The sequence below is a fragment of the Lineus longissimus genome, chromosome 6, assembly GCF_910592395.1.
Source record: "Lineus longissimus chromosome 6, tnLinLong1.2, whole genome shotgun sequence".
NCBI lineage: Eukaryota > Metazoa > Nemertea > Pilidiophora > Heteronemertea > Lineidae > Lineus > Lineus longissimus.
The window spans coordinates 2,609,192-2,636,260 of NC_088313.1; the positions used below are offsets into that span (position 1 = coordinate 2,609,192).

The 27,069-nt window shown below is 43.0% G+C and overlaps 3 protein-coding genes across 3 annotated transcripts; 1 reads left to right on the forward strand and 2 right to left on the reverse strand.

Moving 5' to 3' along the window:
* The first annotated feature begins 2,655 nt into the window (after nucleotides 1–2,655).
* On the forward strand, nucleotides 2,656–6,783 carry LOC135490042 (uncharacterized). Its single transcript, XM_064775708.1, has 2 exons — nucleotides 2,656–2,909; nucleotides 4,294–6,783. The coding sequence occupies exon 2, from the start codon at nucleotides 5,257–5,259 to the stop codon at nucleotides 6,301–6,303; it is 1,047 nt and encodes a 348-aa protein (XP_064631778.1). The 5' UTR covers nucleotides 2,656–2,909; nucleotides 4,294–5,256; the 3' UTR covers nucleotides 6,304–6,783.
* LOC135490041 (antiviral innate immune response receptor RIG-I-like) lies at nucleotides 6,769–16,448 on the reverse strand. The gene is made up of 15 exons (XM_064775706.1): nucleotides 16,280–16,448; nucleotides 15,756–15,896; nucleotides 15,050–15,265; nucleotides 14,544–14,684; nucleotides 14,076–14,153; nucleotides 13,589–13,876; nucleotides 13,050–13,219; nucleotides 12,349–12,735; nucleotides 11,918–12,080; nucleotides 11,612–11,707; nucleotides 11,141–11,319; nucleotides 10,795–10,933; nucleotides 10,067–10,288; nucleotides 9,722–9,889; nucleotides 6,769–9,249 (listed from the first exon to the last, which is right to left on the reverse strand). The coding sequence occupies exons 1-15, from the start codon at nucleotides 16,389–16,391 to the stop codon at nucleotides 8,648–8,650; spliced, it is 3,102 nt and encodes a 1,033-aa protein (XP_064631776.1). The 5' UTR covers nucleotides 16,392–16,448; the 3' UTR covers nucleotides 6,769–8,647.
* A 1,048-nt stretch (nucleotides 16,449–17,496) lies between these two features.
* LOC135490043 (antiviral innate immune response receptor RIG-I-like) lies at nucleotides 17,497–26,450 on the reverse strand. Its single transcript, XM_064775709.1, is given in 16 exon segments — nucleotides 17,497–18,724; nucleotides 19,469–19,636; nucleotides 19,856–20,077; nucleotides 20,373–20,511; nucleotides 20,826–21,004; nucleotides 21,249–21,344; nucleotides 21,471–21,633; nucleotides 21,982–22,208; nucleotides 22,211–22,379; nucleotides 22,565–22,737; nucleotides 23,328–23,555; nucleotides 24,040–24,117; nucleotides 24,504–24,644; nucleotides 24,813–25,028; nucleotides 25,300–25,434; nucleotides 26,228–26,450. Coding segments are annotated over 16 exon segments (3,057 nt in total). The 5' UTR covers nucleotides 26,346–26,450; the 3' UTR covers nucleotides 17,497–18,119.
* Nucleotides 26,451–27,069: the final 619 nt, after the last annotated feature.

The following is a 27,069-nucleotide window of genomic DNA, read 5'->3' on the forward strand; positions in this document are numbered from 1 at the left end:
TCAGGTGCTGTCACAACCTGCCTTTTTATGGAATAGATCATTAGTATCACAATCAAGGTGGTTGTAACAGCGCCTGACCGATTTTACAGTTACCCTTGACTGAGAAACGTGTTGTGGAGAGTTACAGTCAAGGTGGTTGTAGCCGCACTTGACCGATTTTACAGTTGCCTTTGACTGAGAAAAATGTATTGTTCATCTGGGTGGAACATCTCCTGGTGGTGGCACCTGGCACCTACATATCAAAATCAGCTGAACAGGGAATTTACATTTCTGGGCAGAAACTGCCTGTAAGACTTTGTCTTATCGGCTCTTTCTCTTACTTTACTAGTCTGACTTGTAAGAAAGTTTATAAGGTCTTTATGATATACATCTGTTGTACATTTCAAATACCCTGGGAGAGGGAATTATTAATAAAGTAAGTCTGTGCTTGTAAACAATGCATTCTTACTACTTGTTTCTTGAAGTATTTGGTTATCATTCCATAACCAAAGTTCAAGTTCTCAATGTTTTCATCCAAGCAAATGCTGCAAGTAAGTCAGTTGTCCCTATTTGTACGAGCCTACGGTGTCGGGAGTCTGGCCATCAGACGGTCAGTTTTTCAGTTGTCTCGATGCATCAGATGGTCAGGCTTCGGTTTTACCATTCCATCAGATTGTCCGTATCAGATTTCCAAATCCATCAGATGGTCTTCAAGTCTCAATCCATCAGCTGCTTAGTCTTCAGTTATCCCAATCCATCAGATGACCGCTCTTCAGTTTTCTCATTCCTTCCAATGGTACATCTTCAGTTGTCTTAGTTAATTAGATGGTATATTGTACGTCTACAAGTCTCAATCCATCAGATGGTCCGTTTCAGTTGTCTCAAACCATCAGATGGCCGTAAGTCTTCAGTTGTCCAAATTCATCAGATGGCCGGTCGTCAGTTGTCGATATTAGTCCATCAGATGGTACGTCTTTATGTCTCCATCCACCAGCGAAGTCGACAACTCGACAAGTCGATTGAATTGGACTCCCTTGGCAGTCCATTGCGTCATCTTCATCGGATCTCCTTATGGTGTGGAACGAGACCGGTCCACTGCGTCCGGAGTGTAAATTGAAGAACTTGATGAGACGACCATGACGACGGACACTCGTAGTTCGTACACGTCTTTTATAAGGGGTTGCGAAACCTACCAATTGTGTCCGACGAAGTTAAGTTACTTCAGAGCGAATAGGTTTTATGATTCTACCAAATACTTAGTCAATGGGCCAGCAGTGTCTTCAAATCACATACCGCTGGTCCAAAAAAATGAAGATCGATATCATGTGTTTTTGTTGCAAATGATAATGCAACGCAAAATACGCGGCCAATTATTGAAAGCAGAGGTTTTTCCGACATCGGCCACCCGGAACGACCAGAGGTTTTTCTTCATCGAAATGGAACACCTAAAGAGTTGGAAGAAACCGAGGTGTGCCTCATTCATCGTTATTCCGTTCCCAGTAATCGACGAGAAGGTATAATTATTTTTTTGCAAAGCATATCGAGCATACCTTCATATTCTATTATTTCTTTTATTGCAACGTTATGTCGGTGCGTCACCCCCTGGTATGCCCCAGGTGGATGTGCCTTGACGACATGGGCACCCGTGTGGACCATCAGGTGGCCTGTGAGAACTCACATGCACTCGTGGCTCATAGCACAATCTAGACGTGGTCTCCACTCTTCATTTCAATTCGCACCACATCCAATATCATCTTCTAGAGCTGGGTTACGGTTTCACCCGTTCTGAGCAGACTAAATCAACCAGTAGCTTCCGTAATAAACCGCTATCGATGTCCCATGAGGCTCTACCACACTCGAACTCAAGCTGCGATTATCGATTATGTTGTACCAAGAAACGTTGCCACAGTTTATATATCAGCCAAGAGCTGACACATTTAGTTGTTACAACTCTATTCGCTTTGATTGAAGACTCACTCACACCGCGACCATGGTGATTAAGAGGCAAAGTCACAACTCAGTTGGTCATCAGTGACTTGTCCCTGACACCATGTGGACAAGAGACAAAGTTACAATCAAAATCGGCTTGATTGGCGTTTCACTGGCACAGCGTAGTGGCCAAGATACAAAGTCACAAGTCAGTTGGACATCAGTGACTTGTCACTGAGACAAAGTCACAACTCAATTCGCCTTGATTGACGCGTCACTGGTGCTGACTGCGAGCATGGCGGTCAAGAGACAGCGTCCTGGCCATCAGTGACTTGTTTCGGACACCATGCGATCCAGGAAACACTGTCACATCTCGTTTCGCCATCGGTGATGTGTCATATGACAATGTTCGTTCATGAGACGGGATGAGGACACTGTTCGCCCCCGGTGATGTCTCACTGCGACCATGGTGTCACCCGCAATTCGCCATGAGTGACACACAGGCTAACTAAGATACCGTGTCGCAGTTCATGCCGCTATGAATGACGTGGAACAGCAACGGCAACCTGGCCAGGGGACCGCAAGAAACGATGTCAGAACTTCTCAAGCTGATCAATATATGACTTGATGACTTTATCACTACCCTAGCCATGCCTCAAAATAGTGCAATTGTGAATGGCAGGCACTAAGAGGTTAAATATCTTAACACAATAATATCTGATATTACAGTTACCAGCTCTTTTTTCTTTGAAGCCCACACGGCGTGAACGTCTCATCATACAAAGACCCCGCGGAGTTATTTGGCACATTTCAGGACATTATAATGGACACTCACAGTATCAAAGATCAGTGAATCTCATTGAATCGATATAAAGCATAGAATATTCTGATCGAATTTTGTAGTGGGATTATACGAAAGTGACTAGGAAGGATCGGTCTGTTTTGTGGTGTTTATCAGTAGCAGCTGAGGGAGTATTATACATGTGAAAGTTTTCGATCGGGTAAGTCAAATTAATCGTAACATGCATTGGTAATGAAGTCATTGGTAAAAACATTATTCTTTACTTAACTTAGGGCCCTTGGTGCCTTGGGTGGAACAAGGGGCTCCCGTGAGAGCCCTCATTTTGGGAGGGCTGCTACCATGCGAAGCACATGTAACTGACCGAGCCAGCATCATTTTCTCTCCTTCGCAACTTTGCCGGCCTGTCACCACATCGCGGAGTAGGGTCCTTGACCATATAATCTAATGCTTCTATTTCTTCCCAGAGATGGATAGTTTCTTTCTGAACCGTCCTGTTTTTGAATGGGCTGACTGTACCTTCGCTTCTGCATTTATATTGTTTATGTTGACACCTGCCCGGTATTACGAAATTCTAGCGTTGGCAAAAATAAAATGAAATTCTTCACTGATTTATTAAACCTCAATCTGTCATTGCCTTTGAGCATCAATTAATTTAACGTCTCACTTCAACAGTGAAACACAAATATTGTGGTTGATAATAATGACACTTGATTCATGTCACGACCAAATTATAATATCAGCTCATATAGTATAGAATTAAAAAGGAAACATTACTGACTCCCATTTTTGGTCCGCTGGACTTACCTTACTGCGTTCGGTCAATGGCCCCTGGTGTAACATAACCACGACTTTTCGAGAATGAATATTTGAATGGTTCGTTAAAGGTTATGGCAATAACTGATTTTCTATCCATTGAAAGCGATAATTAGATTTTGGCTTGGGCGCGTAATCGGTTCATACAAGATACTAAAAATTTATGTCGACCCATATTTTATGTATACCGTAATATTGATATGTCCTTACTTGTAAACTATCTTGTAAATCAAAGCATAGACAGAAGATGATAACTAAAAATAGCAATCAGGTACAGAAAGTCGGTCTTCTTTGATAGTTTCAAATCTAAATGCACTTCTTTGGTCTGTTAAATCCAATTTCACTTATATGGTTCACGTTGCTGCGAATTCGGAATGAGCACGGTCAAATTGCCATCGGCGATCCAATTTAATTAAATTGCCAAAGTGAACGTCCGCCAAACATATTTTTGTTATTGTTATATATCGGTAGATCTTCAGACCATCACTCCACTAAATCTGCTGTGATTAAGGGAGCATCTCGGCCAATAATCTTCCCAAGTCCACCCAAGTTCATTGTATACAGTACTTTGACGACAGATACCTCTTTCCTTAACAGAAAATAATCAGATTCTTTTGCACTAATAGACTATCACTCAAATCCAAAACGTACACTGACGTTTTCCCATCAAATTGTGTAATACTGACATTCCATGGGCAGGTGAGGTCATTTTCGATCATAACTCAACGCCATAGGTGCACCTCTGACGTCACTTCCGTCTCTCGTTTCAGATTGCTTTCGCGGATGAAAACATCAGTGTCGCTAGGGAACGGGCACCAATGGTCAATAAAGAACAATCACCGCCAATGCGAGAATCATCTAACGTTTCAACAAACGTGATCGTTTTGGGACATAATTATCCGCCGTTGATTTGGTCATAGCCAATATTGGTGGGAAAACTTTTCAATTCCATTAGACCTGAACATTCCGTTTCTAATTTCGACGATTCATACCAACCGCTGGCATAGCTCTACGGGACACTCATCAATGACATCAAAGGGACCATTCTTTTACCTGATTCACATTGGACATAGAACATATATAAATAGGCGTTAGTGCTAAGACTACTTGAGATATCAATACCGCCAACGTTCATATCGAAAGGCCTAGTTATTAGCAGGCTAGCTCGATTCAATATCTTGTTGAAAGTATCCGATCATACGATCATATAACCCCCAACGGATTTTCAAGTGTTAAGAATTGACTATCAAGTAACGTGTCACCACACGATTCACGTAAGGTTATAGTATCGAATTGATATCATAGGCAAGGATATAGTAATTACTATAGCCATTAGGACGGGACATCTTGATTGGGTTAGGCGGAATCATCGATTGATATGTGCGTTATTGATCTGGATTAGGACACTACAGTTTTTCGAATTGCATTAAAACGAACATATGTCAGATAAAAAGATCATCATTAGGCGACAGCTGGATTAAGAATAATCGATTTGTGTGTTATCGTAAACGAGTTGTTGGACAAATCAAAGCGCAGAGAGACAGTCGTAGCGATTGGGGACAACTGTATTTTACTTGCAGTAGTGGTTCCACGGAAGACACATACTTCCAAGGAACATCTTACCTGTTCTGGAGCTAGCTTGAAATAGTTTGAACTGCTTCTCTGGATTACCTTCTTGCTCTTTCTTGTTCGTATATACTGATTGAAATTGATATGCCCTTACTCGTTTGAGGATGTTCTATGGTAGTTCCTTTGGTGACACACAACTTGGCTTGATGAACGGATACGGCGGTGACCCAAGCGTCCAGGAGTACCATCACTATTACGGACCTAACGGGGAAGAAGTTTCCCAGCCTGGACCAAGATTCAGCGGCAGAATGAGTGGACAATTCCCAGCAACGTCCCCCGGGTATCCGCGATCGTATACTGTGGTTGGCATGATGGAACGCGGGCGTGTGATTGGCATTGACCCGGAAGTATCTACTCCAGGGGTGTCACATCTCCCAACCCCGATTCTTCAGGAGCTCAGCAGCGTGTATGGTCATCTGGGGAACGCTCGGTTCTCTGTGTCGTGTTCGGATGGACGATTCTCAATCCAAGCCGCGGTATTACCGCCTCCGTTACCACCACCACCCCCACCGCCGCCGCCCCAGCGTCGACCAGCTTACTTTGAAAACGGTAGGCGAGGGTCCTATGGAGTCGGCAGGCGCGGGGGGTATGGAAGACAACGCCAAGGAAGACGGGGTAGACATCCTGATTTCGAGGATGACGACGACGAGGATGAGGACGACGAAGATGAAATCGTGATTGAAATTCCCATGGAAACGTACAGGAAGTTACAGGAACAGAAACGTCGCAATGGCCGCAAACCGGATATCATTATCGACGATAGCCCAAATGTTTACGAAGGTTACCCAATGTCGGGTTATAACCCTCATCAAAATCGAAGCTACCAAAACAACAATTCCAATCCCAAACCCCACACTCCCATGCCAACTAACAATAATTTTCCCAACAACGCTTACAATGATGCTGATGACCCAAACGCGCATTATGTACCAGATGATCAGGGCCAATTAGTGCAGCAGTACAGGAGGCAGCAGAAGGGAAAGACTGGAGCAAAGGACGACGGGGACAACTATGCACCCGTGGAAATGCAAACAGGACGATCAAAGTTCTCACAAGTCAAGGGTAGACACAGTGACGGAGCTGGTACGGACATGGGCGCGCCTCCGGACAGTTACATCATGGACAAATATCTAAAGACGTATAATGCATAACTGAAAATACATAAGGCACTGTGGAAGACAGGCGGCCATTCATGCCGGATGGTGTGGACGGCTGAGGCTACGGCCGAAACTATTGCTTCCATGTTTTTGGTGACACCCTGTTGACATCTCAGCAGATACCCAAGGAAGACGGATATCCATCCATATGTCTGCCTAGTTGGATGGCATTGACCGTAAAGGTTTTTTAAAAAGCGATGGTCGGGGGTCACTGGAAAAACAAGAAACACGTTTGAATGCCGATCACCACGCAAGACATATGAGGCAAGCTTTATATTTTTGCTAATGTCCCACTTTGTACGGGAACGGCTGTTGGACTCTGGGCCCAAGCTTGGTATCGAAGGTGGAATGAAGAAGGAGAAGGATTTGATGCCTTAATGGAAAACCTACAAATTGTGATATAATGGTCATGTTAAACAATATATAACTGAGAAAATAAAAAAACTGGTTAATGTCGGTTTTTTGGCGTTTTATTCTGCTTTTCTATTGCATGTAATACATACAGGGCGTATCCTATTTACTCGTAGTTTAATGTTGAATAACGAATCGCAGATGTCATCAGACGACTGTAACTGACTCTCGAAGCTGGAGTTGCCGGGAGTCGTAAATGATGCACAACTTCTGTTTATTTTAAAAAACCGGAAAATTTCGTTTTGTTACACAATTTATCGTGAAATGGGTGCTGTCGCAACTGTGGTCACAAGCCAATCGAACCACCTTTTTCTTCTTTGATACATCGAAAAAGGAATTATTGATATGGTTCAATCAATATCTTCGCTTCGGGTTATGTGCATTCAGCATGACTGACGAATAGGCCTTTACACTGCATGACAACAAGCAAACAGAAAGTATGTTACATGTGACTAGAGCATTTCGCCTAAGACTACTCTTGCGGCCTATCACTCAAAGAATTATTCAACAATAATCGAGTCAATAGGTAAGCTATTACTGGATAGGTCCGACTTTATACATATCACTTTTATATTCAGCTCATATTGTTGATATATTCGAAATTTGACCTGAATTACAAATGAAATAATTTATCACAAGCGGCTTGTCTATAAATATGTACTCCTAGTCATAAGTTCTGCCGACTGTGGCGCTGATTTATATTTCGCAAAGGAGCATACACATGTACATGAAGTACCAAAATGAATTTAGGCCTGTGGTTTGAGAGAAAAGAAAACGAAGAGATCACCAGCCTAGTACCACCAATCACTTCTAAACAGTGGTGGGTGATTGACAGCTCAAAAAGAGAGCTCTTTATTTTTCTGAATATTTCTGTCAGTCAGCCTTATCTGCTGATCATTTCCCGATGATATCTTCTCTTGACCTGAATATGTGTGTTTGTGTGGATTTATAAGAATTAAAAAACCCACGTAGAATTCAGACACCAGAAACTTGAAAAAGACAAGAAATTAAAGACACATTGTGTACGACAAAAACCATTCACATTACACTCACCGCGACATCGACAGAAAGTCGAAGGTAAAAAAGTGACATCCATTTAAAGTACTGAAGACAGTCATAAAATTTAGTCAAAGTCTTCTTTTATTCAGGGCAGCTGATAAACCTCCCTTGAATCAAGGTCATACCCCACGCAGTATTTTTGGATTTACGGCGGTAACTAGAGAGACCTAGATCTCTATTACGATTGGAATAGATCACCCGTGGAATACCGCACTGGTATCCCTGGTACATCTATATACATGTACATGTACTACGTTAGCGGTATCGGTCGCAGAATCTGTAGCTGCCTTGACAAGTATTCAGTTTCCAACGGCAGTCATGCAATGAATTAAAACTTCTTGGGAGACAAGTCCTTTATACGGACTGTCCGCGCCATCTTAACATGGGTTGGTGAACTCGTCTCGATGTGGCTCGTACTGTACTCTCAGTTAGTTACCAGTATTCCATATTCTCATACAGGCTTTCAGTCCAAATAGCTTTCTCCGAGCTTGCTTACTCGGAATAAGGATCAAGGAGACCAACTTCACCGGTAAGAAGGTGAGATGATCATTGTAATCAAAAACCTATTAATTTGGAGTGCATGTAACAGGCTTTTGACGTAACTTAAATGACGAGATTTTTTACATAATCAGGAAGAAATAAATGCATGCTAAGTACATTTCTTATTCTTTGTCGTTAACCAAATATATTGATTTTTTTGTCTTTTCGATGTACATGTATAGTTGAATGATTGAAAGCAACAAGTCACAACACTTAATCACACGACCAAATTATAAGAAGGAACATATCAAAAATTATGTAAATCCAACAAGCAAAAATGTATATTTTTAGCGTCCAAGTCCCGTTCTATGAGTTACATGACTAGGTTTTACAAGTTGTACATGTCATTGAAATCCATCTGTGGAACGGTATACTTAAACTTCTTCCATTTACTGATGATGCTCCGCTTGCCGTTCACATCCACAAAGACCAAACCCTCTGGCTTTAACAGGGGCATCTCCTGGCCCACAAGCTTAGCCATGATCCCCCAATCCAAACCGCATTTCTTGCAGTGCACCTTACCAGTTTTCTCGAAGTCGTACAGCTTTACTGGCCTGGGATGTGGTTTCACTTCATAGGCAGTGTCCAAGTCCTTCCGAATAGAAGTGTAGTGGGATTTCTGGTAGACCCGAAGATCTGACGAAACAGTGATGAACATGTCACACTTCCTGCAATGGATGCTGTACTCATCTGACATAATTGGGCGCTGTTTCTTCTCGCGTTCCTCCATCATCTGACGTAGCAGTTCCTCCTTTTGGATAGTCAGAATCCTCTTTTCCCAGTGCAGATATTCTGTTTTCATCCGTGATACTTCATCCACTGCTTCATTCATCATCACTTCGCGTAGGAGGTTGAGCTTCTCTTTCTCCACCTTGCCAGAGGCTTCAGGAGCAACCACACTGAAGCGACTGTCCATCATCCGAGCACGTCCTGAAATTCAATATCGGACATTTGGTGATATGAATAAAGACTAGCAAATGCTTTTATCTAAATCTCCATGTACATTTACACTTCTAGGCCTTTCTGTACAAAACCGGAGTAAAAGCATTTGCTAGTCTTTATTCACATCACCCAATGAATCTCTGTTTTGCCTGGCTGTTACTGCTTCTGAAAGCTTGGGGGACAGACAGTGCTGATTTAAAAGTGGTATGGGGGATCAGTATGTCAGAGGAACTCCACGATGGCAGAAACGTACAACATGCAGTTTTTGATAGATGACATCTTGCTGGAGGAAACCGACATGTGAAGGGTGAGGGACGAAGGAAAGTGTGGTTGTTGAGGCGACGTTTTCAGGAAATATCGCACACCCAATAAACGATGTAACTTTCGTGAAGAGAATGATTTTAACTGTAGAGATTATTCTTCCCTGTAGGACTTTCTTCAAAGTTGCCGCCGTGCTTACCTTTTGCCTGGACCAGTGCTATCTCATTGGTTGTGTGGAGGTACTTGATGACCCAGTTACATTGCTGAATGTCAAGCCCTTTCTCAGCAACAGAGGTGGCAATGAGGACCTTATGCTTTCCGTCACGAAACAACTTCACAACGTCAATCTGCATGTTCTGCGTCATGTCTTAAAGAGAAGTAAGATATTTTAGTTATGTTGTTGGTAAACACCTATTGGAATAATGTACAAGTAGTGGAAATGGTACCGAGGTGGACACTTTGGGTATATACTTCTACGGCAGACCAATACAAGTGTCGAAAGCTTGAAAGAATCGAAAGGTAGACCGACGATAAAGGTTCTCACCCTGGGTCCCAATGATGACGCCTGGTCTCAAGGACACCATCTGACTGTCCTCTTCCATCCAGCTCTTCAGTCGCTCAGTCGCAGCCCTAGTCTGCACAAAGATGATCCCACGACAGTCAGCTACTTTAGATGAATAGGAGAGAATCTTTTCACGCAATTCCTTGAGGAGGGGGTTCTCCAGGTCTGGGTCGTCCACGATTGGCTTCATTTGTGTGATGATCTCTGCAAATAAACAAACAAACACACCTTGAATGTCAGGTCTGATAGTGCCATGGTGCTTGAATGAATAGCCTGTAGTAGGAACTTGCCTCTCAAAAATTGGTGCCCGAGACCCTGAGCTAATTTCATGGGATAGAGCTATTACCGACATAGCATATCTACCATTGATGGAGACAAAAATTGAAATGGCCGAATATATTGGATTGTAAACGAAGGTTTAGCATCAGTTTGTATCAGGCATCCGAAATATCAGCTCATCTTTTTTTCACAGCTTATCGTGTTTTCACATAAAATGAAAAACATCAAAAGGTCGGATATATGAAACAATTTTATCTGGCAACAATTTTAGTGATAAATCGACAATTCATGTCTGTAAAGGCAGGTCCACTCAACTCTTTCCGACAGCTGATGCAAACTTCTCGGAAAAGATAGGTGACTTGCCGGTAAACCGGTTGATCACCAACATAATTGTCATGCTGTCGCGGCCACTGCCAACATAGAAATCACACCTTTGAATTTTCCCTCAAGCCAGTTATCGACTTCATCTTTCATGCCCTGCGTCTGAAGGATACTCATCTTCTGGTTCATGTATTCGAGGGCGTCTTTGGTCCTCACTCCGGCGTTGATGTTCAGCGCATCATGGTAAATCTGTAATGAGCAATGAAGCATGAGGAATGTTTCATCATAGTTGTAAAGATTGGGGGTGTCAGTTATTGAATAAGGTTCACTATCTTGCGTCCTACGGTGATCCTACGAAGTTTCTTTTGTATCAGGGTGTATAATGTCTTTAACGGTGTATTCACATTCAAGGTGCACAATGCAAGATTAGTATCGCAACCCGTCGGTTCAACTTACCTTCAGATGAGCGTGGTATGTCCAGAATGGTTTCCTGAGCATTTGGTCGAAGACTAAAGGTACCGTCTTTCCCATGTTGGCACACCACATGGTGTACGCTTCACTGCTGAAATCTGTAGGGATGCTCTGCAGCAGACCCTGTATTTTAGACTTGTGCTCCTCTTGCATTTTGTACAACTCTAAAAGCAAATAACACAGAACCATATCAATAAAAGCATCAGCAACATATGCAGTTAAAAAAAGCATCACTTTGAATGGTCTGCATGTTAGGATGAGAAACAACTATACTGTAATCCGAACATCGCAGTGAACGATGGCGAAAGTTTATATGAACGTAAAATGCCCGATGTTCTTTTCAATCCTCTTTTGAAAATCGTCTGTGCCATGAGAGAGGTTTCGCCAACGGGGAATTTAAGAAATCTTCTGATGGGTATATAATGACGTGCACTCATTCATGTACCGTAAGCGTACCTGGTTGGACGCTCATCCTCGCATGAATCCCCTCCATGTGCTGGCTTATGATAAGTTTGCATGGGTCCTTGGTTCTAGTAGGCACGGTCTTCAGTTCTGTATGGAAGAGAAATGGAAGACGTTAAGAATAAAATGTCGGCTTGTGACATGGTAAACTGAACTTTTGGGAGAGAATCAGATCCCTGGTGAAAAGTTTAAGCAAAAGTTTTTATAAAAATAATCTGCTATCGATACAAGGTGACCCTGCTTGCCTCAGTTCAGAATCTTTCACTGAATACAAAAAATAACAGAACTGTCTTTACTCACCCATTTCAGGCGTGGCCACATACTCGCGGAGCTCCTCAATGTTCCTCTTGACGACACATATTTCGGTGCTGTCGAGATTGGCGCAGACCTTTTCGATGTGTTTCACAGCGCCAGCTGTCGTGGACGCATGGCCGACACCCAGGGATGCAGTCAGACCAACGATCTGAAAAGGCAACATGGATTTGCAGTGGTTTCCTCAAGAAGAAATACCATGCACAGTTTTGAATACCCAGTACATTTTCAGGAAAGACTTAGCACGGCTGGGACTAACCTCCAGATTGCAAAGTTCACTCCACCTCCCTCTCCCGCGGTTAGTACCAAGAAGCATAGTTCGAACTGTTTTAACCAAAGGAAATACACCACAACCTCTCCCATCACAGCTCTTGGTGAATTTCTGCGGACCTATTTCTTTTTATACGACAAATACTTACCTGAGGAAGGTTGGCTCTATTTTTCAACTTGTGTTCCAAGTAGTGCTTCATGATCTGGTTGTAGCAATGATTCTTGGTCGTGTTCTGACACTCGTCAAAGATCAATAAAGAAATATCCGAGATCGATACAACATCCGATTCGTGGTCAGGGTCGACCTCCAAAGAATTCAGAAGAATCTGAGCAGTTAGAACGATGACTTTGCTGACTCTCATCATATGTGCCAGACCGACCGCTGTATCTGAATGGCCCCCACTCATCCCGACTGGGTTGCAAGAGGTGGGTAGGTGCGGTTTGAAGACATTCAGCTGCTGGTCCATCAGGTGGACCGTGTCCACGAGGAAGAGGACGCATTCCTTGCCACCTCGTGGAGATCTTTTCAAATGGCTCTGAAAGGAAGTTGGAAATGATTCACCTTAATTGGATAAACTGTGTTTAAATCTATGGTTTGATTCAAAAGACATGATTAGAATGAGTCGTCTCGAGAGGATTTTACATTACAGCCATAATATATCGGCTAATGTGGGAGCCGCACGCCATTGTTCCTGGTGTAGTGGAAGCATTCCTAGGGTTTCTTAGAGTCCGACTCACAGCACCTTTGAAAAGATTCCTTCCACTGACAACCAATACAGGTCCTCATGACAAACTCTCGGTCACTTTAAGTAATATGATGTAAGGCAATTCCGATGTTTCTCTCCCCTACCTCAGTAATGGCCAAAGCAACATGGGTCTTTCCACTTCCCGTCGGGGCACATATAATCGAGTTCTTTCCTGCCTTCCCTGGGCCGGCCAGCTCATCCTGGTAGGCACGAAGTTCGAAAGTCTCCGGAGCATCCGAAGCAGCTGCTGACATTTGGTCTTCTCTACGATTGCCTGTTGAGTGAAAAGGAAGAAACCTGTTACACGTGAAAATGGACAGTAGTGGAAGTGTGGACTGGCACGACCCTTAACTGGCTGCCGGGTTTTAGCCCGATATAGCTATCGTTAGAGTGAATTTCCAAGCATTGCACTCAGAGAGGTGGTGGATTTTTCGATCTGACAATGGTCGGTCTCTGTGTTTAAACACTGTGCCCTTCCTTCAACGGAAACACTGAATAATCTGACCGATTCTCTCAAACTGATGACTTTGTAAGTCAATGGTAAAACACAGGGGTACATGGAGGCCTAACACTAAAACACACGCCCTTCAAAGTTTGTCATTGACATTTGTATCATATACTTGAAGATATGTGCCTTCCTTACCTCCTGGCGCGGCAGCCATTGCTCCTAATGCCTCCTCACCAACGGACTCAAAGTTGACATTCATGGATAAGGTGTTGCCACTGGTGGACGTAGGCGGTACCCCGGTCTCCTCAACTGGCTGTTTCAGCATATTCAAACTGTCAGGACTGGAGGTCTCACCAGCAGCTTGTCTCTGATTTGGGATGGTCAGACTGACAGGCGTTTTAACACGAGTCTCTTGGTTCTCGTCTAAGGCCAACCGGGCAGTGCTGTCCACGAGCACATCTTCAGCATCAGGTTCATCCCGGCCTGAAATTTAAGAAAATTAACCATGTAAAGATGACCTTAGATGTTTCAATGACACCCGTTGTACCGGTCACTTTCGTCGAGGACTCGCCCATGAAACTGCTAATGCAGCTGGCTTAGACGCTCTTGGTAATTCCTCTATCTGTTCGGCCGAAGTGGACAGGAAACGCCAATGCAAAAAAGTATTGGATTACAAACTTACCATCACCTAAGCTTCGGAGACATTCTGGGTGGCAGTTGTATTTCAAGTCTTCGGTTTTTCGGCGAATGTTGTGAGTTGCTGCATGATGGAAGAACATTTGTTATCAATGTTTAGAGATACGTGAACTTCAAAGAGGCACATGAAACCCAACTACCTGCAGCTACGTCAACTGAAACCACATATATAATCCCGGCCACTGCTATATTTCACGTAACACCAGGAAATGAGGTTCCTCGCTGAACATTTGCGGGATAATCCTCGAATGCCATCCTTCTAGGTCCGCAAGTTGGATCCTTGAATACCTCCGGTCGTTTCCGCCAACCAGAAACCCAAATCATTCTCGCATCAAAGTTGCAGCACTGGGATAGACCTACTGACTTGATAGTTGTGGCCAATCTTTTTGGGGAGAGCTGTAAATGTGTTTTTTTAATAACGTCTACAACTACAAAATAATTTGATTTTACTTACCAAATGCCTCGTCATCCTCGTGGTCGACACCAAACAAGACGCTCATGGTCATCTCATTCCCTGTCTCCCGGAGCGCACGCATGAACAAGTCTGGCCAATTTTCCTTCCTACGAGGTAGACATCGCAACAGGACAAAAAGACCTACATGAAGAACAAGGAACAGTGAGGGCCGTCATTACCACCAGGTTAATCAGAGAGTCCTCACTCCGCAATCCGCTCATCGTCTCACACGGATCGAGAGGAAGGGCCAGCGAGACCGAGGGCACGGAGGCTGACCCGAGTCTCAGGTGGCTAGCTCGATGCCTGGGGAATGATACATTTGGTGGTATTCAAAGGCCATTGGATGGCAGTCCTCCAGACCTCAAAATCGTCTTTCCTGTTGTCAAATATTAATGGGATGGGGATGAAAGCCATAATATAAAAGAGCAGTTCCAGGTTAATAATGAAAATAATTGGATATTTTTTCAACACAAAGACGACCAGACAAAGGAAAACGAATCACCTACCATCTCTTTTGCGTCCTCTGTCCACGAAATCTAACACCTCTTCCTTTTCGTGCTCCGAGAGAAGGCCTATTCTGTCTTCCATGAGCAGGTTTACCAGTGTCGTATCAATAACTATATGTCGCTCAATGTCGGCCTCAAAGATCCTGAGGATCTTCATGAAGACATCGAAGTGAGGGCAGTCTTCACCGAGGAGTAATTTTCTGAGCGGAACATAGCCTGGCAAAGAAAATGAATGAAATCTCTGATCGACCAGCGCGGGCAGAGACATGTATTCATCCACTAGCGGAAGTGTGGCACTGAACTGTGAAGCTGTGGTAAATACATTACTGTGATGGGTGAAAGTGGATTTATTCTTTAATCTTTGGTGGATTCTTACTGACTATGTATGATGTCCATTCGACTTAAACTAAAGAATACCTGATTTAAGTCATGAACAAGTCGTTGGCTGAAAGGGTATATAAAGGGTCTGCATATAGGCTACTATGGAATTTGAGATTAAAATTTGACGTATACATGTATATAATGCAAGTGCAGTAGTTAAAAATGTCATAGGATAGAGCCTGTCCCTCCGACAAATGCATGATTCTACGTGTATTTTGTTCTTTTAATCTATTAGGTGTTGAATGTCACTTTTATGAAACCATCCCTTAAACCGTGCACCATGCAACAACACGCGAAACCTTGGTGGTCAAGATGCTTTACTCACCAGGCTCAGCCACGTTCAGCGCGTCCAAGAACTGCGTGAATTCTACGGAGGTAAAGGGTTCCTCATCACGAATCAGGTAGGCGATGAACGCTCTCGCTCGTTCAGCTAACGTGGGCTTTGACCTAATGGTATCACACTCGGCTGAAGTGAAAGTGAAACGAGTCAGATTCCACGACCGAAAACTACGTTTAAAAACGTACATTTGTAAAAGTGTAAAGTTCATAGATAATTAGATTTTTGTTCCATAAATATAATGTTTTTACTATACGGAGAATGAACTTAATACGGGTCTGGCGCGACTGTTCGCAAAGTTGCCTCTTCTGCGCATGCTTAATAGAATTCTTTGACGGCAGCCGGGTAAGCGCAGCGTGAGTAATCGAACACGGTAAAGACGTAAAAGCCTCTGCCACTCCCCTGACGACCATCCTCTTGCTAACAGACTCTGCCTCAATTAAATTGTAGTCATGGTCAGAGTAGCAACATCAGTAACTATACGATAGGAAATCGTGATTAAACACTCTTACCTATGGGCCAATGAGAATAAAATGGCAAAATATCCTTAGATTCAAGGACTTCTTCAATCGAAGGACTGAAAACGCGGATAAGCGTCTTGTACTCGGAATCCATGGTAGTCATCTGATAATCTGTTCGCAAAATTTCTCAATAAGAACCCCCGGTCATGTGACGCCAGGCGAAGCGAAACTGGGGAATGATACTAAAAACACCACATTAATTTCGCAATGAACGAAACCAAAATAGGAATTCGTCACGAGAATTTCCGCATGGTACTTTCCCAGAAAACATTCGGTTTCGCCGAAACCATCTCTTCATAAATTATCATAAATTGTACAATACTGCTTTGTAAGTCGAACAGTACTCTGATATGCTGTTCAGTATTGATTCGAGGAATCCCTGATAGCGGTGTAGTTTCAACCGGGAGTTTCAATTCATAGCGCTTACAATCAATGCACAGAATCAAACGACCAGTATAATAGCGAGTAGCACTGCAAAGTACATTCGGAACGCAGTCTTATGGAGAATATCTATACTGATAAATGACATGCGCATGTCCTTGAGCAAGAAACTTAACCCTACATTGCTTGTCTTTGTTAATGAGTATATTTATGGGTACTCGTGTATACTGGGGAGTTAACCAGCGATCCGGATCCTGGCTAGTTGTAGTGATATTCGCAAACCGGTATTGCGCCGTAATCCCGGATAACCTCAAGCCTTATTAGCTATTCGCGGTTAACTCATTGAGGCTTCGGGTCGGACCATCTCGTTATTGATACATGGGGAGGCTTTGGGACATGTGTACTGTTCTTTTAACAACGAACTAACTTACTATACCTTCTGGAGACATGTCGCTGCAACAAAATGAAAATAAAGCAAATCTCTTTTCCAGCGTATATTTGAATGAATGAAATACGTGTACATGTATCACACCAATTAGGCAAAGGCGTATAACAAATTATCAGTATAAGCTAGGTCTACTCCATACAGGTATTACACAGAGATCAAACAAATTATCAGTATAGGCATAACAAAGTTATTACATAATTTTGAGAGGCATCTTTTTTTACTTTTTTTTAATCAATAAATTTACTCTACATTATATCTTGCACATTGCTAAGACTTTCTGTGAAAAAAAATTGGATAAATCTCATTTCGGTTTTGAGATATATCGAAATATCAAAATTTTGATATTTCGATAATTTGATATTTTTTGGTTTTTTGCAACTGTATCATTGAGAAGTCATACCCAAATAATGATTGGCACCAATTTAGCACAGCTAGCAACTAATATTGCTGAGAAAAGGTGGATACTTGGTAGTATGAAAATTTTCATATTATAATTTCAAGATGTTCCTTTAGTTGAAAATCAGAAAAAAAATCACCATTCATTAAGGGGACATGGGTACTACTAGGATATATCGAAAAATCAGAAAAATCTCAAAATTTTCGGAATCTCCAAATTTTGATATTTTGATATATCATGAAAAGTAAATGATATTTTCAAATACTTTCTTCACAGAAAGTCTTAGCATTGTTATCTGTATGATGCAAGATTTATACTTCGATTTAAAAAAAATCCATCAACCAAAAAGTGAAAAATAGATGCCTCTCAAAATTATGTAATAACTTTGTTATGCAATTGGTCCTGATATCAACTATGATATCATTCGATAGCCAAGAAGATTCTCCACCATTGGTTAAAATTTGGGTAAAAAAGGATTAGCCGTTTTTGAGAAAATGTGCAAATCTGGTGTCCATAAACTTTTGACCATGATTGTACATTATATATTTTTTTGGAGAAACGCATACAAGACAATTGTAATCTATCGTCCAAGTCCTAGTTTGGTTTTACAAGTTGTACATGTCATTGAAATCCATCTGTCGAATGGTATACCTAAACTGCTTCCATTTACTGATGATGCTCCGCTTGCCATTCACATCCACAAAGACCAAACCCTGTGGCTTTAACAGGGGCATCTCCTGGCCCACAAGCTTAGCAATGATCCCCCATTCCAAACCGCAATTCTTGCAGTGCACTTTACCAGTTTTCTCAAAGTCGACCAGCCTAACTGGCTTAGGGTGTGGTTTAACATCATAAACTGTGTCCAAATCCTGCCGAATTGAAGTGTAGTGGGTGTCCTGATAGACCCGAAGATCTGATGAAACAGTGATGAACATGTCACATTTCCTACAATGGACGCCGTACTCATCTGTCATGAGAGGGCGCTGCGCTTTCTTCTCGCGTTCCTCCATCTTATGACGTAGCAGTTCCTCCTTTTGGATATTCAAAATCTCCTCTTCCCAGTGCAGATATTCTGTTTTCATCCGTGATACTTCATCCACTGCTTCGTTCATCATCGCTTCGCGTAGGAGGTTGAGCTTCTCTTTCTCAACCTTGCCAGAGGCCTCGGGGGCAACTACACCAAACCGACTGTCCATCTTCCGGGCACGCCCTGAAATCATTTACAGACCCATCAGATATCTGACCTGTGGAGATATAAATGCTTCTAACAGGAGGAAATATTAAAGCGAACTGGAACCGCCGAGCGATTTATTCAACTTTTCGACTTTCACCGCTTGAGAAAGTCGAACTTCCAACTTCATATTCGAGTTCAAATTTGTAGCTCCGCCCCCAGTGCCCGAGCATGCGCAGTTCAATTTGTTATCATTGAGAATCATGTGAGAATCACGTGAGTCATGCGATCTTTCATTCATGAGTTTTCGTAGAAAATTCCATAGTAGTGACGTCACTCAATGATTGACAGCTAGGCGCCATGTTTCATTCATGCCTCGTTCTGATCACCCGATACGCGGGAAATGAAAACGAGGTCATACGAACTGGCTCGGCGGTTCCGGTTCGCTTTAACCACTACAGACGAATTGGAATCACAACTTTCATTGGAACCATATTCATGTACTTGGGTGGAAAAACCTAGATAGTTTTGGATCGGTTTCGTCATACCACCAAGGACTCTATGCCCACTGACATGCGGTAATTGCAGCCAGGCTATCTGACCATCAGCCAAATAGAAGCTTTCGTTCTCGGATGGTAAGGGTTTGCCAGCTTGCCCTGCTGTGGCGTTACCATCATCTCAATCCAACTCTAGTATCGTTCTTTTAAGGGTTAAAAGCCAATAAGGTCATCTTGGTAGCGGCATTGATTGACTATTACATGTACTATTTTTTGTCCTTCATACCTTTTGCCTGGACAAGTGCTATCTCATTGGTTGTGTGGAGGTACTTGATGACCCAGTTACATTGCTGAATGTCAAGCCCTTTCTCAGCTACGGAGGTCGAAATGAGGACCTTATGCTTTCCATCACGGAACTTTTTTACAACGTCGATCTGCATGTTCTGCGTCATATCTTCAAATAAAGAGAAGTGTGGTTTTAGTCGGTTCTCCAACCAACCAACGACGATTTACGATGTGACCGTAAGGGCTGATAATAACAGGCGATCAAATCTGGTTTGTAAGCAGGCAAGCAAACATGCGCGTTCTAGATCTGGGATTCTGATATTTCAGCAGATGCTCAACATACATGTAACAAAAAAAATTCAAGAAACTAGAAAACACAGATACCCACCTTCACTCCCCATGATGGTGTCTGGTTTCAAGGACATCAACTGGCTATCCTCTTCCATCCAACTCTTCAGTCGCTTCGTCGCAGCCCGAGTCTGCACGAAAATAATCCCACAACAGTCATCCACTTTGGACGAGTAGGAAATGATCTTCTTACGCAGTTCCTGGAGGAGAGGGTTCTCGTGGACTGGGTTGTTCGAGATTGGTTTAAGTTGTTTGACAATCTCTGCAAATTAAAACAAATTGCCAATTACTGTGTATACCACATGTTACAATAGAGGCCTGCATGGATTTGGCAATAATAATCAACATTATCAACAAGCTCGCTCTCAGGTGGAAGCTAAATGAAATGTACATCACTTGGTATGAAGTAATAGCCCCGATGTCCTAAACGCCAGGCCACATCAACAAAGGATCTCGTTTACAGGGTGATGGCAGAATTCGAACTGCAAATTAATGTTCATGCATCATTGTGAAATCCAGCAATTAGAGTTGAACACGAGGGAAGATATGCAACATACCTCTGAATTTCTCCTCAAGCCAGTCATCGACGTCATCTTTCATGCCCTGCGTCTGAAGATTGCTCATATTTTCGTTCATGTATTCAAGGGCGTCTTTGGTTCTAACTCCGGCATTGATGTTCAGTGCATCATGGTAAATCTGTAATCATTGAAGTACATATACATGTACATGTAATGATCTCGATGTTTAGAGTTACCAGTAACTGCCTTTAAATGAAGATGCCCTTTGGAGAATATTTTCTTGTCGTAACGGAGGCAAGCCAGTAGAGGGCCCTGATATAATCATTCCGTTCAACTTATTATCGTTACCTACTCGTACTGTATCAACTATTAAAGTGTCCAAATGGCCTGCCAGTGATGACGTCCATTGAGGAATACATGTAAAATGAAATACAATACCCGTCTTTTAGAGTAAGAAATAACATGTCATTATTTACTGTGCATTTTACTAACCTTGAGATGAGCGTGGTATGTCCAGAATGGCTTCCTTAGCATTTGGTCGAAGACTATTGGCACTGTCTTGCCAAGATTGGCACACCACTGGGTGTACGTTTCACTGCTAAAATCTGTTGGAATGTTCTGCAGTAGAAGCTGTATCTTTGACTTGTGTTGCTCCGGCATTTTGTACAATTCTGAAGAACCAAATGAGCATTGTTCATTATAATATAACCAGTTATGTTAACATCATAGCAACTGGTGTCCTGCACTCTAGCGGTGGTGAGAGGTTCTTTGTCTGAACAGTCGATTGAAAGATGAAGACAGAATGTAGTCTATTGGTTGTATGACGTATGTATAAGCGTTGCCTCTGGCAGATCCAAAGGAAGTTCAAATGACAGTCATTGTCAAATGCTTGTTGTAGATTTTCGTTAGGCGTACCTGGTTGGACCTTCAGCCTTGCATGAATCTCCTCCATGTGCTGGCTTATGATCCGCTTACAAGGGTCATCGGTCCTTGGTAGCACAGTTTCCATTTCTGGAAAATAATCGGTAGATATATTCTTACCACATTTATCGCCGGGCTCCCATTGGTGTTTACTTCCAATTCAGATTCAGTATCTCTGGTGCAGCATCAAGAATTTCCAATATAAACTTTACTCACCCATTTCAGGCGTGGCCACATGCTCGCGGAGCTCCTCAATGTTCTCCTTGACGACACATATTTCGGTGCTGTCGAGATTGGCGCAGACCTTTTCGATGTGTTTCACAGCGCCATGTGTCGTGGACGCGTGACCGACACCCAGGGAAGCAGTTAGACCAACGATCTGAATAGAAATGTTGATGATTTATTGCTTAAGCAAATGTACAGGACAGACAGAAAGCCAATCTCGTCCACCATTCTTAAAAAGTAGAACAAGAACATGACCAGCTAGATCATTCCTCGATTCCAGACGCGCCTCCAGACCATCCACACAGAGTTCAAATCCCTGCAGTATCCATCGGAACATCGATTTGAAACCGTTTTCAAACGTAGTAGTAAAGCGATAAAATGCTGATTCTCATGAAGTCACCATTTGAAATTCCAATAATCGCTTCTGCGACAAAAACCCTCCCATCATTTCACAGTTCTTGGGAAGGTTGCCCGACCCTATTCCTTTTCCGGAGATTCCTACCTGAGGCAGAGTCGACGCACGCGACCCAGTTTTGTTTAACTTGTGTTCCAAGTAGTGCTTCATGATCTGGTTGTAGCAATGCTTCTTGGTCGTGTTCTGACATTCATCAAAGATCAGTAAAGAAATATGTGAGATCGATACAAAATCCGATTCGTGGTCAGGGTCGGCTTCCAAAGAATTTAAAAGAATTTGTGCAGTTAGAACGATGACTTTACTGACTTTCATCATATATGTGCAAGACCGACCCCTGTATCTGTGCTCCCACTCATTCCGACTGGGTTGCAAGAGGCGGGTAAGTGCGGCTTGAAGACGTTCAGCTGCTGGTCCATCAGGTGGACCGTGTCCACCAGGAAGAGGACGTTTTCCTTGCCACCTCTTGCAGCTCGTTCCAAGTGACTCTGAAAAGAAAATTAAACATTAAAAAATGTTTTGGCAAATGCTTCCATCTCTGGAGGCAAAAGTCAGGAAGGTTTCAAACAAACATTGTCGGATATCAGACCACCATTAGGTCATTAATAGCCTGGTGCGGGGAATATCTAGAAATTCTAGAGCTATCTAGAAATTCAGTAAGCCACTGTCGTACCTGTGTGATTGCCAAGGCTACATGGGTCTTTCCACTTCCTGTCGGAGCACACACTATTGAATTCTTTCCCTCAATCCCAGGACCGGCCAGCTCAGCCTGGTAGGCACGAAGTTTGAATGTTTCTGGAACATTCGAACCGGCCCCTGTCGTTTGGTCGTCCTCGTGATTACCACCTAAATAAGTAAACGTTAGTTTGAATTGCCAATGAAAGCACGTATTATGCACGTATATACAATTTAGGAAAACTACAAATATGGATGAGGAGCTGCAGTCAGATCAGAGTAGCTGCTTTTAAAACCAGAATAACAAACTAGATACGCCATGGGTTTATGACATCGCCATGAAAAGAAAAAAACGTGATACATTGTACCGGGTATATATAAAGAACTGGGGGTCAGGATACGAGGAGATTGCCCAGACCAAAACCTTGATAAAGATTAAAATGCTTAGCAAGCCAAGCATTAGAGAGTTTTCGCAAATCCCTCCGAAACGCCAACGCGAACGCCTATCCCATTGTTCGAGCTCCTGATCACGATGTCAAACAATGGGACATGCGTTCGCGTTGACGTTTCGGGGGCTTAGCGAAAACTCCCTCTGGGTGTTACTGCCGACGACCTATGTCAGTCTTTGTTCCCAAAGGTCCTTTGTTCTTCCTTTTTGGAAGCTGAACACAAATTTTAACAGGCGTTGTCGTGTGACCTTGAACGACGAAAGAAGCAAGGTGGCCAACCAGAGGTATCATTAGTCAGAATGGTGTACCTACCGAACGTGTCTCCAGGCGCGACAGCCGTTGTGTCCATATCTGTCTCGCCATGGGACTCAAAGTTGACCTCCATTGATAGGATGTTGCCACTGGTAGAAGTAGATGGTCCCGCGGCCTCCTGAACTGGCTGCTGAACTGGCCGTGTCGGTGTAGTCAGACTCAGAGGACCCGAGGTTTCGTAAGCAGGTCGTCCCTGATTTGGGTTATTCTGACTGACAGGCGTCATCCCTAAAAATATATAAGAACGGTGTATAAAAAATATTTTTCTAGTCAGGTAAATCCTATGCTTCGACAATTCTAAGAAAACAAACACCTCAAAAAACCTGTGTTTTGTTTTTGAGTTTTTCCGTTTCTGGTTCTTTCCACTCATTATCAATAATTCCATATTGAAAAGTCATGGTCTCTCTCGCTGTCTATTGAATAGGTATGAGGTATTGAAAGCGTTAAAAACGTTATCACCGGTGTACCAGAAGGAAAACTGCATTGTGGAAGGCATCAATATAGAGGAACGCTAATTTGATAGAAGACTCAAACCCACATATTCTGCTTGGGGCTTGAACAGTTGTTGGGAATTCAGTTTGGATTAAGACTTCTGGCCCATCTTTTAGTTCATGGGGTTGGGGAAGGTAAACATTCCTTTTCTGGCCTCCACCAATCTGACCTTCGTGGGGAATTTTCCCCCTGCCCCCGGTAACTTCGGCCCTGGACTTACCATCACGTGATGTTCGAGGACATTCTGGCTGATCATTGTTAATTAGGTCGTCAGTTTTCTGGCGAATTCTCACAGAGTCTGCAAACGTAAGAATAACAGTTCTCCAAAAAACTGGATCTGAGAGAATGCCACGGGGTTTAAAAGGCCAAGCCCAGTTGAAATGGTGCAATAACATTATCATGCCCCCCCCCCCGCAGCCACATCCAGCAACAGAAACTTGTATCCCACACTCACCATTATAGAGTATTTCAAATAAATTATTTGAAAGACTCGGCCATTACCAATCATAAAAATCCAGCGATCAACTTGTCTTAAAAATCTCACGATTTCAAAGTGTAGCCTCCATGATTGACTGAACTAACTCACTCCTTACCAGTCGAGCGTTCCTGTCAATTGAATACTTAGGAGCAGTAGTGGTGAATGATGATACTTTCGATAGCCTTAATAAAAACGCTGTAACCTACCAAAATCTTCGCCGTCCGTGTCATCGACGCCAAACAATACGCGCATGGTAGTTTCGTTCCCCGACTCCTTGAGTGCCATCATGAACAGCTTTGGCCAGTTCTCCTTTCGTCGGGGCAGACATCTCATCAAGGCGAAAAGACCTTCGTGAAGAAAGGATAGCTTTGTCAAAAGCCAGGGGCGTACAGTTAAGTTTGTAAGTGTGTATGGGGCAGATTAATATTATTAATCAATCAGATTACGTTTATTATTAATTTAGGAATAGTAAGGGTTTCTAAATGGAAACTTCTTGAACACAAAGAATCACCTACCATCTCTTTTGCGTCCTCTGTCCACGAAATCTAACACCTCTTCCTTTTCATGCTCCGACAGAAGGCCTATTCTGTCTTCCATGAGAAGGTTCAACAATGGCGTATCAATAACTATATGTCTCTCTATTTCGGCCTCAAAGATCCTGAGGATCTTCATGAAGACATCAAAGTGATGGTGTTCTCCCCCATCGAGTATTTTTCTGAGTGGAACATACTCTGTCAACAAAAAGAATAATTCTGCTCACTGAAAAACATTACGGAACTGTTATCTAACTGCAACACGTAGGGTTTCATTATGATTGTATCATATGTAGTATATGGGGGGGGGGGATATGATTGATGAAAGTCGTTGGTTGAACTGGGCTAAAGAGATGAAATTTATATCGCCGAATGCCATAGATCCGGGATAAGGCCTGCCCTGAATTCAAACTGGGAAGCAGATCGAATTTCCTGATAACAACCCGTCCACTTGACCAAATGTACTCACCAGCCCCACTCAAGGCATCCAGGAACTGCGTGAATTTTATCGAAGTAAATGGTTCCTCATCACGAATCAGGTAGGCGATGAACGCCCTCGCTCGTTCAGGTGCCGTGGGCTTTGACCTAATGGTCTCGCGCTCGGCTGAAGAGAAAATGGAACGAGTCAGAATTGACCGAATGTTTACAATTTGATTTTTATGCAGTCCGATTGAACAAATTCCGTTTCGAGAGTTAGTCATTTTTTTGCTCGGTCATCCAGCACCCACTTTTCCCGCCATTTGTACGGCAGTCCGTAGGAAGAGTATGTATCTACATTGTATATCATAGGGTATTCGAAAAAACTGCATCGCTGGAGTAGTGCTGGATTCACTGGATTGTGACTCATAGATCACCACCGCCTGAATTATAGCTGGAACTGCATGCTGTACTGTAGTGTAGCTTACCGGTAGGCCTACCGTGCATGTTACAATTCTCTTCCTCACGCTATCACAACTGTCTAATCGACTCAACTACATATTCATTTACACATTGACTAAGGAAGTTCGTCAGCTACAATAAAAACCTTCTGTCATCAGCTTTGTAGTTCATGTAAACCACCGGTTAGGCCTATAGCCCGGCGACTTCTCTGGTGAAGAGTCTGAGATAAGGAATTCATGTTGACAGTGTCAGTGTGTGCACTTGAAGCACATGGTGGGAAGGGACTGAATAGTTAAGGATCGGGTAATTTGGCAATCCATCCAGGTGGTGGTGATCCATGAGTCACAATCCACTAAATCCAGCTTTTTCGAATATATACCCTGTACCATATGATCATCTGCCCCGGGCGTCCTCCTTGTGGATAGTGTAGCGCCTTTCTCTGTAAATCTGCAGGCCTAAAGGGCCGGGAGAGGAGGCCAAAATCATGATTTTAAACTGAAGAATATCGTTCATCTTACCATCAGGCCAGTCCGGAAAAGAAGGCAAAATATCCTTAGGTTCAAGCACTTTTTCAATCGAAGGGCTGAAAACAGTGATAAGCGCCTTGTATGGTAAATCCTCTTCGTATAAATCCATGGTTACTATTTGCAGTTGTTAGTGATGCTTAAAGTACCGACGTCTCAATCAGTTCCCAACAACTTAAGTATAGAAGCGGGAACAAAACCGAAAGAGGAAGTCGTCTTAAAATGTTCACTTCGTAAGCATACGGCTTCGCGGATTCGCGGATTCCCGGATACCGCATATTCTAATACGGCTATCTCAGTTGACATGCTAGGTAGTGATTCCGGGAATCCCCACCCTGGCACCAGTTCTTTTCAATATACTCCGCCTCTCGATATATTGTATACGACAAAGCCTGATCTCAGGATGCCGGGAATCCCGGCTGATTCCATTGTTGATGCCGCATAATTTCGATTCACAGCAACAACAATTGATATCATCGAGTTATTCAGAAAAAAAGCGCCTGTAGAGAATGATCGAAGAGAACTGTGTTGATGTTTATTGCCTGCTGGGGAGCTTGGCTGCCCTGTGGAAGAAGATGATATCCTTTTAGCGTTCCCTTTCATACGCTGAACGAATATCGCCAAACGGCCAACTTTCGGCCAATAGGCCTACTTCTTTGCGATACCGAGCGGTTGTTATAGAGGGATTACTCTATTTTAGGGAAGGTGTTAGATCATGTTCTGATGTCAAAAAACGAAAAAGTGTTTTCATCCTGTGATTTACAATTCGGGTTTAAGAGGAAAATGTCCACGACTCAGTGTACTTTCGTTTATAATGAGACGATTCAGTATAGAAA